General features: G+C 43.3%; 1 protein-coding gene across 3 annotated transcripts in view; it reads left to right on the top strand.

Moving 5' to 3' along the window:
• The first annotated feature begins 12,703 nt into the window (after positions 1-12,703).
• The window catches only part of irf3 (interferon regulatory factor 3), a 58,434-nt gene continuing 54,648 nt past the window's right edge, over positions 12,704-16,489 (top strand). For 2 of the 3 annotated variants that reach the window (XM_051933711.1, XM_051933712.1), the window contains exons 1-2: positions 12,704-13,161; positions 13,415-13,599. In XM_051933711.1, the coding sequence (XP_051789671.1) occupies positions 13,435-13,599 (165 nt within the window). In that variant the 5' untranslated portion in view covers positions 12,704-13,161; positions 13,415-13,434. The remainder of the gene's footprint in view (positions 13,162-13,414; positions 13,600-16,489) is intronic. The other variant, XM_051933710.1, reaches the window with a different exon arrangement.

Genomic DNA, 16,489 nt, shown 5'->3' on the forward strand with positions numbered 1-16,489 from the left:
TTTACATCAGCCATCTAGAGTGCTTAGATCTTCTGGTCAGCTGTCTCTGGTTGTCCCTCGTACCAAGTGTAAAACCAAGGGGGACAGGGCTTTTGCAGCTGCTGCGCCTCGCCTATGGAACTCTTTACCTCATCATATAAAGGAGTCGTCTACAATTGAACTGTTTAAAACAAGATTAAAGACTCATTTGTATTCACTTGCATTCCGTGACCTTCAGTAATACTCTTTGTGATTATATAACATTACTTCTATTTTTTATGTATATAACATTACCACAACTATGCTGATGACACACAGCTGTATTTATCAATTGCACCTGATGACCCCGATTCTCTTGATTCACTAACACAATGTCTAACTTGTATCTCATAATGGATGAATAGTAACTTTCTGAAGTTAAATAAAGAGAAAACTGAAATCTTAGTGATTGGCAATAATGGATACAATGAGGCTATTAGAAATAAACTGGATGCATTAGGATTAAAAGTCAAAATGGAGGTTAAAAAGTTTAGGGGTAACTGTTGACTGTAATCTAAATTTTAAATCGCATATTAATCAGATCACTAGGACAGCATTTTTTCACTTAAGAAACATAGCAAAAGTTAGACCTCTTATATCATTGAAAGATGCTGAGAAATTAGTTCACGCATTTGTTTTCAGTCGACTAGATTACTGTAATGCACTCCTCTCAGGACTACCCAAAAAAGACATAAATCGTTTGCAACCAGTGCAGAATGCAGCTGCTAGAATCCTAACCAGGAAAAGAAAATCCGAGCACATCTCTCCAGTTTTGATGTCACTACACTGGTTACCTGTGTCATTCAGGATTGACTTTAAAATTCTGCTTATGGTTTATAAAGCCTTAAATAATCTCGCCCCATCTTATATATCGGAATGTCTGATGTCTTATATTCCAAATCGTAACCTCAGATCCTCAACTGAGTGTCTCCTTAGAATTCCAAGAGCAAAACTTAAAAGAACTGGTGAGGCGGCCTTCTGCTGTTATGCACCTAAAATCTGGAATAGCCTGCCAATAGGAATTTGCCAGGCTAATACAGTGGATCACTTTAAAAAACCACTGAAAACACATTACTTTAACATGGCCTTCTCATAACTTCACTGTAATTTAAATCCTGATACTCTGTATATCCAATTCATTATAATAACTATTCATGGTGCCTCTAAAATCTGTACTAATCCCTACTCTCTCTTCTGTTTCCTTTTCCGGTGTCCTTTTGGTGGTGGCTTGCGCCACCACCATCTACTCAAAGTACCATGATGTTCCAACAATGATGGATGGATTAAAAGCCAGAAGTCTGTATGACCATCAGCATCAAGTGACTCCGTGAGAACCCCAACTACAAAGAGGACTATTTCATTTATGTTAGGTAGAATGCCCAGAGGGGACTGGGCGGTCTCGTGGCCTGGAACCCCTACAGAGTTTATTTTTTTCTTCAGCTTTCTGGCATTTTTTTTTGTTTTTTCTGTCCACCCTGGCCATCGGATCTTACTCCTTTTCTATGTTAACTAATGTTGTCTTATTTTAATTTCTTATTTTGTCTTTTATTTTTCTTTTCTTCATTATGTAAAGCACTTTGAGCTACTTTTTGTATGAAAATGTGCTATATAAATAAATATTGTTGTTGTTGTTCTATTTATTATTTATTTTATGTTTATATATTTTATTTCTATTTATGTTTTATGTCAATTTGTTTTGTTTTTCTTTTATTCTATTATTGTAAAGCACTTTGGCCACAGCATTACTATGTTGTTTTAAATGTGCTATATAAATAAATTGACATCACTTAGTCTGTGTGCAGCACCCAGTTAGGAGCTGTATGAATCCTGCTGCCCCACAAGCCTGGTTTCCCATCTAGTTTACTGTTACCCTCCCCTATAAATTAAATGCAACTGTTTGTGCTAATTTATTAACTTTCTGGTCACTAGTTTCTTGCTTACCTTCTTTATTGTTGTCAGTTACAATTTCTCCTTTACCACCATTTTCTTTTCTCCTAGACCTCTCAGGCCTCACTTCCATGTGCCAACACAGGTTCCTTTGTCTGACCCCAGTGGTTGATAAATTACTCTCTGCTTTCAGAGTGACGAATTCTGAGTTAGTAACTTTGGGGAACTGGGAAGCCTTCTACTAGAACTTTATTAATCCAGAGCTGTCTGTATCACAAAGTAACGGTGCTTCCAGCACATCCAAAACTGGGATTCTGCTGCTTTATTAACAGAACTGTGTCATGCATTGGCTCCTTTAGTGTTGTGTGGTAGTGTGGAGAGTTAGCATTGCTGCTGCTCCTGGTAGTATTGGGAGGACTGTTACAGAATTGAGGGGTTGTGTGTTAGGTGCTGGTTGGGCTTGTTATCTCTTAAATGTAGACATTTTTTACTCTTACATATGTTTTCAATTATGTTCATAAAATATGATTACTAAAAGACAGTGTGGTGTGATGGCAAACACATATTCATCTTTTAACAGAATCCTCAAAGAGTGATTCTTGAACAGTGCAATTTACTGAATAATTAACATACCAGAAACTAAAACCAGTGCATAATGCAATTTATTATTGCAGCATACAGTATTTGGCTGATGTTTTTAACAAAGGTGACCTATAAAAGTAATGTTTATATTACATTATTTTTTCAGACAGATTATGCGACTTGAGTGAGGTGACACAGCAAATCAGAGGCTGGAATTAAGTGGGCTTTCTTTTTTGTGCTGCTAAACACTTCCATCAAGTGGCAAAGCAGTGTAACTGTTTGCACAGTAACTGTACTGTAGTTAAATTTCCAGATTCACTGCAGCACGAGGTTTATACCTGAGGACAATCTGTGGTATCTTCTGTGACTGTGACATCTTCCTTTGAAACTCTGTCTTACCTTAACTGTTGAGGTCACCCCTCACTTATAGAATTAGCACAAACATTAGTGCATAATAAAAAAAAAGGAACAGCCGAGTGACTATTGTAACTGAAATACAAAAAGCAATACATACTGTTAACAACATATGTAAAATAGTCTAATTTACACAAGATAAAAACAAATATTATCATTATTGGAACATAAGAACAATCTAGATGAGAACAGGCCATTCAGCCCAACCAGTCCTTTCCACTTAATTCTTCCAAAATAACATTAAGTCTAGTTTTGAAACCCCCTACAGACCTACTATCTACCACACTGCTTGGTAACTTAAACTATGTTTCTATGGTCCTCTGTGTAAACAAAAACTTCCTAATGTTTGTGTTTACCCCTAACAAGTTTCCAACAGTGTCCCCGTGTACTTGATGAACTCATTTTAAAGTAATAGTCTTGATCCACTGTACTAATTCCCTTTAGAATTTTAAACACTTCAGTCATGTCTCCATTTAATCTTCTTTACCTTAAATCTTTAAATCTTTCCTCACAACTCATCCAGTATAGCCTGTCATCCTATTTGTTCTTCTCTGGAATGCTATGTCCATTTTGTAGCCTGGAGACCAAAACTGCACACAGTACTCTAGGTTAGGTCTCACCAGTGCATTATTGAACTTCAGTATAACCTCCTTGGACATGTGCTCTACACATCGTGCTATATAACCTAATATTCTTTTAGCCTTCTTAATAGCTTCTGAACACTGTTTAACAGTTGATAGTGTGCTTCTCATAAGGTGTACTTTTGATTTTGAGAGATATCATTGTGTATTCAAACCTAACATTTTTTACTTCCTGCATGTAATACTTTACATTTACTTACATTAAAATTCATCTGCCACAAATTTCCCCAAGCCTGTATGCAAGATGTTGGAAACATTCCTTTGAGTCTCGGGTCCTTGTTTGATATGACTGCATCATGCAGCTTCTTCAGATTTGCATGCTGGCCATGCATGCTGCAAATTTCCGATTCTACCAGATCTCAAAGGTGTTCTACATTTATTCAGATTTGGTAACTGGGAAGGCCACTGTAGAACACTGAACTCATTGTCATATTTATTAAACTAGTTTGAGATGACTATTGCTTTGTGACATAGTGCACTATCATGCTGAAAGTAGCCATTAAAAGATGGGAAAATTGTGGCCATGAGTAATCAGATCTGTGGCATTCAAGTAATGATTGATTGGTATTAATGGACCCAAACTGTGCCAAGAAAACATTTCCCACTGTTTTAGAACCACCATCAGCAGCCTGGACTGTTCATGGTGTTGGTGCCAAATGTTCATGCCGCTGGTTCCAAATTCAGACCCTACCATCCGTGTGTTTCAGCAGTAATCAAGATTCATCAAGCCAAGCTACATTCTTCCAGTGTCCAACTGTCCAGTTATGGTGAGCCTGTGCCAACTGTAGCCCTCAGCCTTTTATTTTTGACTGACAGGAGTGGAATTCCATGTGGTCTTCTGCTATTGTAGCCCATCAACCTTAATGTTTGATGTGTTGTGCATTCTCAGATGCTTTTCTGCTTACCACAGTTATACAGAATGGTCATCTGTGTTACCATAGCCTTTCTGTCAGCTCAAACCAGTCTGTCATCAACAAGATGTTTCTATTCACAGAACTGCCACTCACTGGATGTTTTTTTTTCCCCACACCATTCAGAGTAAATGCTAGAGACTGTTGTGTGTGAAAATCCCAGGAAATCAGCAGTTACAGAAATACTCAAACCATCCCTCTGGCACCAACAATCATGCCAAGGCTGAAATCACTGAGAGCTCAGCTGACATCACCAAGAAGCCCTACTTTTGCAGAGCTTAGAAGTAGTTTCTGTGTAACCCAGCCACAGGGGATGCACAAACCAGTATGTTTCTTCGTGCTGGTCCCAAGCCCGGATAAATAGGGAGGGTTATGTCAGGAAGGGCATCCGGTGTAAAATTTTGCCAAATCAATATGCGGACAACAATACAAATTTCCATGCTGGATCGGTTGAGCCCCGGGTTAACAATGACCGCCACCAGTACTGTTAGGCAACAGGGTGCTGGTAGAAATTGGCCTACTGTTGGCCAAAGAAAAGAAGGAGAAGAAGAGGGGGGGAGACGTGTCTGGAGGCAGGAGGAAAGTAAAGAGAGTGGAACTGATGGTAGGAACTTTGAATGTTGGCAGTATGAATGGTAAGGGGAGAGATTTAGCAGTTATGATGGAGAGAAGGAAGATTGATATATTGTGTGTGCAAGAGACTAAATGGAAGGGGAGGAAGGCCAGGTGGATTGGAGGTGGATTCAAATTGTTCTATCATGGTGTGGATGGGAGGAAAAATAGGGTAGGAGTTATTCTGAAGGAACAGTATGTCAAGAGTGTTTTGGAGGTGAAAAGAGCATCAGGCAGAGTAATGATTATGAAGCTGGAAATTGGAGGTGTGATGATGAATGTTGTTAGTGCATATGCACCGCAAGTTGGGTGTGCAAAGGGTGAGAAAGAAGATGTTTGGAGTGAGTTGGATGAAGTGATGAACAGTGTACCCAAGGGACTGAAAGTGGTGATTTGAGCGGATTTCAATGAGCATGTTGGTGAAGGGAAGATGGGTAGGTATGGTGTCAAGGAGAGGAATGAAGAAGGTCAGAGGATAGTGGATTTTGCCAAAAGGACAGACATGGCTGTGGTGAATATGTATTTTAAGAAGAGGGAGGAACATAGGGTTATGTACAAGAGTGGAGGAAGATGCACACAGGTAGATTACATCCTATGCAGAAGAGTTGATCTGAAGGAGATTGAAGACTGCAAAGTGGTGGCAGGGGAAAGTGTAGTTAAGCAGCATAGGATGGTGGTCTGTAGGATGATGTTGGAGATCAAGAAGAGGAAGATAGTGAGGGCAGAGCCAAGGATCAAATGGTGGAAGCTGAAAAAGGAAGACTGCAAGGTTGAGTTTAAGGAGGAGGTGAGACAGGCACTGGGTGGCAGTGAAGAGTTACCAGACAGCTGGGAAACTACATCAGACGTAGTAAGGGTGACAGCAAGAAGGGTGCTTGGCATGACATCTGGAAAGGGAAAGAAGGAAAAGGAAACCTGGTGGTGGAATGAGGAAATACAGGAGAGTATACAGAGGAAGAGGGTGGCAAAGAAGAAGTGGGATAGTCAGAGAGATGCAGAAAGTAGACAAGAGTACAAGGAGATGAGGCGCAAGGTGAAGAGAGAGGTGGCGAAGGCTAAAGAAAAGGTGTATGATGAGTTGTATGAGAGGTTGGACACTAAGGAGGGAGAAAAGGACCTGTACCGATTGGTTAGACAGAGGGGCTGAGCTGGGAAAGATGTGCAACAGGTTAGGGTTGTGGCACATGGCTGGGAGTGGTACCTAGCCGGCCACCTATAAGAGGGGCCGCCTCCCTTCATTGAGGGCTGGAGTCGGGTGAGGAGAAGGACGAAGTCTGGGAGGAGGCAAGGAGAGGCCTGAAGAGAGAGAGAGAGAGAAGGCTCTGGGAGAAGCCTGGACTTTGGGGGAGTCTTGGGGTTTGTCTGTGTGCATTTTTGGACTGTAAATAAATGTGTGGTGGTGCATAATACCATATCTGCCTGTTTTTGTCCGGGGCCCGTTCCACCTTGTGATAAAGGATAAAGATGGAAACGTACTCACAAGCCAAGAGAGAGTGTTGAGCAGATGGAAAGAGTACTTTGAGAGGCTGATGAATGAAGAGAATGAGAGAGAGAAGAGGTTGGATGATGTGGAAATAGTGAATCAGGAAGTGCAACGGATTAGCAAGGAGGAAGTAAGGACAGCTATGAACAGGATGAAAAATGGAAAGGCCATTGGTCCAGATGACATACCTATGGAAGCATGGAGGTGTTTAGGAAAGATGGCAGTGGAGTTTTTAACCAGATTGTTTAGTGGAATCTTGGAAAGTGAGAGGATGCCTGAGGAGTGGAGAAGTGTACTGGTGCCGATATTTAAGAATAAGGGGGATGTGCAGGACTGCAGTAACTACAGGGGAATAAAATTGATGAGCCACAGCATGAAGTTATGGGAAAGACTAGTGTAAGCTAGGTAAGAGAAGTGAGGTGATGATTAGTGAGCAGCGGTATGGTTTCATGCCAAGAAAGAGCACCACAGATGCATGTTTGCTTTGAGGATGTTGATGGAGAAGTTTAGAGAAGGCCAGAAGGAGTTGCATTGCGTCCTTGTGGACCTGGAAAAAGCATATGACAGGGTGTCTCGAGAAGAGCTGTGCTATTGTATGAGGAAGTCGGGAGTGGTAGAGAAATACGTAAGAGTTGTATAGGATATGTACGAGGGAAGTAAGACAGTGGTGAGGTCTGTGGTAGGAGCGACGGATGCATTCAACGTGGAGGTGGGATTACATCAGGGATCAGCTCTGAGCCCTTTCTTATTTGCAATGGTGATGGGCAGGTTGACAGACGAGATTAGACAGGAGTCCCCATTGACTATGATGTTTGCTGATGACATTGTGATCTGTAGCGATAGTAGGGAGCAAGTTGAGGAGACCCTGGAGAGGTGGAAATATGCTCTAGAGAGGAGAGGAATGAAGGTCAGTAGGAACAAGACAGAATACATGTGTGTAAATGAGAGGGAGGTCAGTGGAATGGTGAGGATGCAGGGAGTAGAGTCGGCAAAGGTGGATGAGTTTAAATACTTGGGATCAACAGTGCAGAGTAATGGGGATTGTGGAAGAGAGGTGAAGAAGAGAGTGTTGGCAGGGTGGAATGGGTGGAGAAGAGTGTCAGGAGTAATTTGTGACAGACGGGTATCAGCAAGGGTGAAAGGGAAGGTCTACAGGACAGTAGTGAGACCAGCTATGTTATATGTGTTGGAGACGGTGGCACTGACCAGAAAGCAGGAGACAGAGCTGGAGGTAGCAGAGTTAAAGATGCTAAGATTTGCACTGGGTGTGACGAGGATGGATAGGATTAGAAATGAGTACATTAGAGGGTCAGCCCAAGTTGGACGGTTGGGACACAAAGTCAGAGAGGTGAGATTGTGTTGGTTTGGACATGTGCAGAGGAGAGATGCTGGGTATACTGGGAGAAGGATGCTAAGGATAGAGCTGCCAGGGAAGAGGAAAAAAGGAAGGCCTAAGTGAAGGTTTATGAATGTGGTGAGAGAGGACATGCAGGTAATGGGTGTAACAGAATAAGATGCAGAGGACGGAAAGATGATCCGCTGTGGCAACCCCTAACGGGAGCAGCCAAAAGAAGAAGAAGAAGAAGTAGTTTCTGTGTGGCCAAGACTGAGTTCTCTTTTTAGCTTTCTGCTTCTGATGGCCAGATGTCACAGGTTTACGGCTGACCACCTGCTCTTACCACAGTGAAAATCTGAGAACTGGATTGGATTGTGGTGCGATTCCATGGCAAAACACTTGTCGTAGTTGGCAGAATTTGCACTGTGGATGGGACAACGGAGTGGAGTGGAGTGGAGTGGAGTGGAGTGGAGTGCTGCGCAGACAAAGATGGGGGCTGAGTGAGATTGCTCAGCTGACTTCACCAGGAAATGCTCTTTTTTGGAGTGTTGACAGGCAGTTCCCGTTTGCATAAGCATGTGATTTCTCCTGTGAACTCATGTTGTAAGGAGACTGCTGAACTAGACATTTTGGGTTTGTAGCTGGTAGTGAAATTACATGTCGTGAGGCCTCATGTAGAAACGGTGCGTACACAGAAAAATGTTGTGTATGCCTGTTTCTACACTCACATCGAAATGTATAAAAACTTAACTTCTAAACTTGGTGTGAAGCCATGCACATTCTTATGGCAGCCTCCCCGCCCCTGCATATGCACTTTTCAGCTCAGTTTTGCAAACTGGCAGCACCTAGTGTCAAAACAGTGCTACTGTTTCTGTGTACTCTCCCTTTTTTCAGATTCACATCAATGATGGTGGATTTATCAATTACACCAAAATTGATTGCATATTGTTTACAATTTTAATTCACTTGATTGTAATCATTCTGTAACAATATAATGGTGAACAGAATAAATAAGCTATTACAAATACCATAGCTGCTTTAGCGTTGTTACTCTCAGTGCACAGCAGCTGATCGGAAAGCACTACAGCAGGTTGTGTCAAGAGCACAGAGGATTATCAGGATACAGCTTCCAGCCCTGGAAGACATTTATAGCACATGCTGCCTAAGGAAAGCCACCAGTATCTGCATGGATTCCACTCACCCATGCCACAATCTATCTGAACTTCTCCAATCCAGCAAATGCTTCAGAGCCTTTCCTGCACAGACCTCGAGGCTCAGAAACAGTTTCATTCCAAGAGCTATAAACACACTCAATCAGTTCATCAAGTGCTCCCAGTAGAAATGTCTGTACATATATTTACAATTACCTCACTGTAAACTTGCACTACAACTGTTACATTGCACAACCTCAGCCACTTTATGAACCATTTGCACTATCTGCACTGCATGTACTGCACATGTTATTGTACTTATGCTTTCATATTGTATACTTTCATTATTTTTTATCGTAGGATAAAAGTAGGACCTCCACTTCATATTTGCTGAAGTTTTTTTTTCCCTCGTGCCTTGTCTTTTCATAAAATGCTGAATGTAAGGTGCTATAAATACTGATTTGCATATTCAAAGGGGTGTAACACTGAAAGAAGTCAGGGTGGGACGGCAGGCATGTGTGTGTGCGTTACATTTCACTCTGACAGGGATTTATGGAGTGGAACTGCGTGGAAGTTGACTTGCGAACAGTTTTGTGCATCTGAATTTTTTTGTGCGTACACACATTTCCACTTTTGCCTGTTAGCCATGTTTTAGTGTGAATTCTACGCAAGCCGTTATACATGAGGCCCCTGGCCTCTAAAAATGTGTGAAGTGGATTGGATTGTGCTGTGATTCCTGGCATTATTTGACAGGATTTCCATGTTGAAGTGTGTGGGGATGCTTCTCAAAAGATGTACAGCTGAGTAGATAGCTCAGCTGACATCACCCGAAGTGGATTGGATTGTGCGTTGATTCCATTTCAAAACACTTGCATTAGTTGACGGGATTTGCATGGTGGAGTGTGTGAGGGTGCTTCTCAAAAAAGTACAGCCGAGTAGATAACTCAGCTGACATCACCTGAAAGCGCTCCTCTTTCACTACATAGAGGCAGTCTCTTCATGGCCAAAACTAGGAGTTCTCCTGTACCTTGCTTTGTAAGGAGCTGTTACTGAGGGACAGTTTTCACTGGTTCACAGCTGACTACCAGCACCTACTACAAATGTGTGTAAAGGAATGGATTCCACCGCAAAACACAATTTGAAAAGATAACTAAGCAAAATACAGTTACATATATCTAAAAGAGGAATTAGCATTAAATAGATAAAACAGCTGACCACACATAACCATCAGTGCCTAACATAAAAAGGACAGCAGCGCCTAACAAACAGAATCACTGGTCATTAAAAGAGTAAAATTATGTATTTTTAATATATTACTTACCCCATGTTAATGAAAAAAATCTTGCGTTAGTTGGATTGCATAACCTTCATGTCCATTATTATTTCTTATTCTGCTAACACCTCTAATCCAAGGGATCTTACAACTTTTGAGATACAAACAATTGTTTTGTTTTTCCAATTGGAGCACTGGCAGGTGAAATGAACTGTTCATGACACACAGTGTCACTAGCTGGATTTAAACACACAACCTCAGTGTCTGAAGTCCAAAGCCTTAACCACTATGCCACACTTGCCTTTTTGAATGTATGAGCTGCCCCTTCCATTAATGAATTGGTCAAATGACATATCTTTAATTCAAAAAGATAATCCCAGGTGACTTTATTTCCTGTTTATGATGTATGCTGATTTTTCTGGAAGTATTTATTTAACAATATTTTAGCAAAAAAATGCACATGTTTTGCATGTTTCAAGCAAACGACTGGATAACAGACATGTGGATCATGCAACACAAGTAATGTTATATTTTTTCTTTTTTTCATGTAATTTTTTCATATAATTTGCTGTTGTAGAACAATTATCTCCATTCTACACAAAGACCATGATTTTTTTTCTCAACCGTCACTACAGATTATCTGGGATAAATATCATCCATCCATATAAAAAGTATAATTTTGGATGGAGTATTTCTTTAATGTTGAGACCTATTTATTATAAATAACTGAAAACTGGGGCAATTCAGTTTTTATCAAAGAATCTAGGTAAGCCTAAATTTATCCAAAAATTTTTAATATTCAAAAACAGGAAAAAATAAAACAAAAAACAGCATAAATTATAATGGTAAATAAAGTGGGAGCAAGAAAAAAAAATAAAAACGACATTGGTTAGCAGTATCAGCCTAGCCACATGTTACAAATACGAAGGGTCTAATGATCAATGTTATACATATATAGACACAATATATTAATAATAATAAATGATAAACTTGAAACTGAAAAAATGACATATAAAAATCAAGCTAGCAACATGTAATGAAAATAGTCCATGATCAAAAAACAATGTTTAAAGTCCAATTACTAGAAAGGTCTATCCTAAAGAAGATCAATCTGAGAGGAAGAAGGTGGATGTCTTACCAACATGTAACATGTAACACTGTTAGAAAACTATCAATGTATTCTAGATAAATTTAAAATAACACGCACTGTATTTTTAAGTATATTTAGAAAAGGAGTGAAAACAATCTCATGTACCATAACAATAAGTCGATTTGTGATTAATGTGTAAGAAACTATATCAAAACATAAGTACAATGGTACATCTACGACTATATGTAACTTCTCATTGTACCGGTAAAGTTAGGAAATCAAAAGTGCATAGAGAGTTGTTAACAATATTACATGAACACGACAAAGATAATTAAAGGAAATAAGTTAAAGGTGGTGGGTGTAACAGTGCAAAATGCAGAGGACAGGATAGTATGGAAAAAGATGATCCCCTGCGGCGACCCCTAACGGGAGGAGCCGAAGGAAGAAGAAGAATGTCAAAGTGAAGAAAAAATAGATAGTGATGAACAGAGAACAAAGAAATAAACATATTGCACATAAAGCTCACCTAGCCACTCAGATTTCCATAAGCTAAGACCATCCATCCATCCATTCATCCATTTTCCAACCCGCTGAATCCGAACACAGGGTCACGGGGGTCTACTGGAGCCAATCCCAGCCAACACAGGGCACAAGGCAGGAAACAATCCTGGGCAGGGTGCCAACCCACCGCAGGACACACACAAACACACCCACACACCAAGCACACACTAGGGCCAATTTAGAATCGCCAATCCACCTAACCTGCATGTCTTTGGAATGTGGGAGGAAACCGGAGTGCCCGGAGGAAACCCACGCAGACACGGGGAGAACATGCAAACTCCACGCAGGGAGGACCCGGGATAAGCTAAGACCAAAACTAAATATTTCTTAAAGAAATTGATATGACCAAATCGAAAGACGCAAAATATGTCATACATATCGGTATATAAAAAGGAGTAGAAGTTTTTCGTTTTACTGAACCAAGTGGAAAAAGAATCTAATCTACTGTACTAGATTCTATGGCTTACTAGTATATTGTTGTGGTCTCCACCCCACCATTACGTTGAAAATTCTTAGTTACTATGTAACGTACCGTAATTGTGATAGTGTCAGTGTTTTAAAATGAAACACCCTACCGAAAAAATAAGACATGCCTTGCACTCGAGTCGCCGAAAGTGGGCAAGCAGGAGGCATAGCGAGAGGTGACGTTCGGCATTTAACCACCTCTGTGACGTGTCGAAATAGATGTGCCTGCAGTCCTATTGAGAAGCGTATTGCAGCAGCCCGGAGAAGTTATGGGCGGATCCTTGCTCGTATTTCGTCTGAACGGGTAAAAACAGTGGGCGTCACGCAACGAAATCAGGACGCGCTCTGCCCCTGGCGCTTTGCATTTTGCAAGAAGCGAAAATGAAAGTAAAAGAAGAGTAATTGTATGCTCATTATCGGTGAGTCCCATTCCTAGCCTGCCTCTGCACTTCTTGGATGTGCCAGGATCTAGTGACCCGACGTGAAGCCGGTGAGGGAAGACGACGCCCGATGAGATCAGCAGTTTAAAGTTTTGAAAGTTCATACATCGTGGTGCATAACGGATGTTCTGTTGAATATATCCAGCTAACTTATCTTGTTTGTGAAGTGGCCCAGTTGGCCTGGAAATTTAACGCTTTAGTGCCGGGGCCTGATTTCCATACTTCTTTGTGTCTCTTGTCATCTATACATTGGTATTAAAGAAGCATTGGGGTGACCTGATACTTCCGTGGTGAGCAGTAAGTATTGGCTTCTAATAGCGAATTACTTTATCTTTAACCGAAACACGAATCCCATTGCAATGCCGAGCGGTAAAATAAGACCACCTGCTATCGTGGTTTAAGAGGCGGGTCTGTGTCCACAGCCACTGACAGACGTGTTCCGTGACACTTAAGCGAGTTTTTTATTTTCATCACCTTCTCTCGCTGGTGCCTGATCAATGTTTTTGTTAGCCAGAGTCATTCTAAAAGTGCATTCTTCATTTTTCTGTAGATTTCAGTCGAGGAAGTGAAATGAGTTCTCAGAAGCCACTACTTTTGCCTTGGCTGATAAAGCAGATAGACAGTGGTCTGTACCCTGGGCTAGAGTGGACCAATAAGGATCACAGCGAGTTCCGAATCCCATGGAAGCATGGCCTGCGGCAAGACCTGCTGCCAGACGACAGTTTAATTTTTAAGGTACGCTGCTTTGTTTGGAAATCCCCTCCGCCCCGTAAATTTCTTTCCTATCTCCATTGCTTACTCTATTAAATGAATATGCTGATTATGACTTGTAAGCTGACGCACTGTATTATAGAGTTCATACCAAGCACAACTGTGAGCAGACAACTTAGCTTCCCAGTGATCATCCTGCTAAACTAAAGCAGTGATTTAAAACAGTTGTTTTAGAATGTAGAATTATGATTTGGAGTAAGCTTTTAGATTAAACGTATTCTTAACTGTTGTGTATAATATCTTGATCACGTTTGAAATGATTGGAAGCTGGATATAGTTAGATGCCAATTTAAAATTTTTTTTTTTTTTTAGTAATCACAAGGCATGTATCTTCTTATTGAGGAAATGTGTATAGTGAAATTTTATAGGTAGAACAAGTCTGCATGTTTTTAGTTTAGAAACATAATGAGACTCCTCCTTTAACCGCCACCTTATCGCGGTGGAGGGGTTTGCGTGTCCCAATGATCCTAGGAGCTCTGTTGTCCGGGGCTTTATGCCCCTGGTAGGGCCACCCAAGGCAAACTGGTCCTAGGTGAGGGATGAGACAAAGTGCGGTTAAACAAACCTTCTATGATGAATGAAAACTTTGGACGGCGTTTTCCCTTGCCCGGATGTGGGTTACTGGGGCCCCCCTCTGGAGCCAGGCCTGTAGGTGGGGCTCGATGGCGAGCGCCTGGTGGCCGGGCCTGCACCCATGGGGCTCGGCCGGGCACAGCCTGATGAGGCAACGTGGGTCCCCCTTCCCATGGGCTCACCACCTATGGGAGGGGCCAAGGAGGTCGGGTGCAGTGTGAGTTGGGTGGTGGCCGAAGGCGGGGACCTTGGTGGTCCGATCCTCGGCTACAGAAGCTGGCTCTTGGAACGTGGAATGTCACCTCTCTGAAGGGGAAGGAACCTGAGCTAGTGCGCGAGGTCGAGAGGTTCCGGCTAGATATAGTCGGACTCACCTCGACGCACAGCTTGGACTCTGGAACCAATCTCCTTGAGAGGGGCTGGATTCTCTACCATTCTGGAGTTGCCCCCGGTGAGAGGCACCGAGCGGGTGTGGGTATACTTATTGCCCCCCGACTTGGAGCCTGTTCATTGGGGTTTACCCCGGTGGATGAGAGGGTAGCCTCCCTTCGCCTTCGGGTGGGGGGACGGGTCCTAACTGTTGTTTGTGCGTATGCATCGAACAGCAGTTCGGAATACCCACCCTTTTTGGAGTCCCTGGTGCTAGAGGGCATACCTTCTGGGGAGTCCCTCGTACTACTGGGAGACTTCAATGCTCACATGGGCAATGACAGTGAGACCTGGAAGGGTGTGATTGGGAGGAATGGCCCCACCCGATCTGAACCCGAGTGGTGTTTTGTTATTGGACTTCTGTGCTCGTCACGGATTGTCCATAACAAACACCATGTTCAAGCATAGGGGTGTTCATATGTGCACTTGGCACCAGGACACCCTAGGCCTCAGTTCGATGATCGACTTTGTGGTCGTGTCATCGGACTTGCGGCCACATTTCTTGGACACTCGGGTGAAGAGAGGGGCGGAGCTGTCAACTGATCACCACCTGGTGGTGAGTTGGCTTCGGTGGTGGGGGAGGATTCCGGTCAGGCCTTGTAGGCCCAAACGTGTTGTGAGGGTCTGCTGGGAACGTCTGGCAGAGCCCCCTGTCAGAAGTAGCTTCAACTCCCACCTCCGGCAGAACTTCGACCACATCCCGAGGGAGGTGGGGGTCATTGAGTCCGAATGGGCCATGTTCCGTGCCTCTGTTGTTGAGGCGGCTGACCGGAGCTGTGGCCGTAAGGTGGTCGGTGCCTGTCGTGACGGCAATCCCCGAACCCGTTGGTGGACACCGGCGGTGAGGGATGCCGTCAAGCTGAAGAAGGAGTCCTACCGGACCCTTTTGTCCTGTGGGACTCTGGAGGCAGCTGATAGGTACCGGTAGGTAAAGGCAAGGTGCGGCTTTGGTGGTTGCTGAGGCAAAAACTCGGGCGTGGGAGGAGTTTGGGGAGGCCATGGAGAACGACTTTCGGACGGTTTCGAGGAGATTCTGGTCCACCGTCTGGCGTCTCAGGAGGGGGAAGCAGTGCAGTGTCAACACTGTATATGGTGAGGATGGTGCACTGCTGACCTCAACTCGGGCCATTGTGGGTCGGTGGGGGGAGTACTTTGAAGACCTCCTCAATCCCACTAATGTGCCTTCCAATGAGGAAGCAGAGCCTGGGGACTCGGAGGTGGGCTCCCCCATCTCTGGGACTGAGGTCACCGAGGTGGTCAAAAAACTCCTTGGTGGCAGGGCCCCGGGGGTGGATGAGATACGCCCGGAGTTCCTCAAGGTTCTCAATGTTGTAGGGCTGTCTTGGTTGACATGTCTCTGCAACATCGCATGGACATCAGGGACAGTGCCTCTGGATTGGCAGACCGGAGTGGTGGTACCCTCCTTTAAGAAGGGGGACCGGAGGGTGTGTTCCAACTACAGAGGGATCACACTCCTCAGCCTCCCTGGAAAAGTCTATTCGGGGGTTCTGGAGAGGAGGGTCCGTCGGATAGTCGAGCCTCGGATTCAGGAGGAACAGTGTGGTTTTCATCCTGGTCGCGGAACAGTGGACCAGCTCTACACCCTTAGCAGGGTCCTGGAGGGTGCATGGGAGTTTGCCCACCAGTCTACATGTGTTTTGTGGACTTGGAAAAGGCGTTCGACCGTATCCCTCGGGGAATCCTATGGGGGGTACTCCGAGAGTATGGGGTACCGGACCCCCTGATAAGGGCTGTTCGGTCCCTGTACGATCGGTGCCAGAGCTTGGTCCGCATTGCCGGCAGTAAGTCGAATCCGTTTCCATTGAGAGTTGGACTCCGCCAGGGCTGCCCT

Source organism: Erpetoichthys calabaricus, chromosome 11 (assembly GCF_900747795.2).
Source record: "Erpetoichthys calabaricus chromosome 11, fErpCal1.3, whole genome shotgun sequence".
Taxonomy (NCBI): Eukaryota; Metazoa; Chordata; class Cladistia; order Polypteriformes; family Polypteridae; genus Erpetoichthys; species Erpetoichthys calabaricus.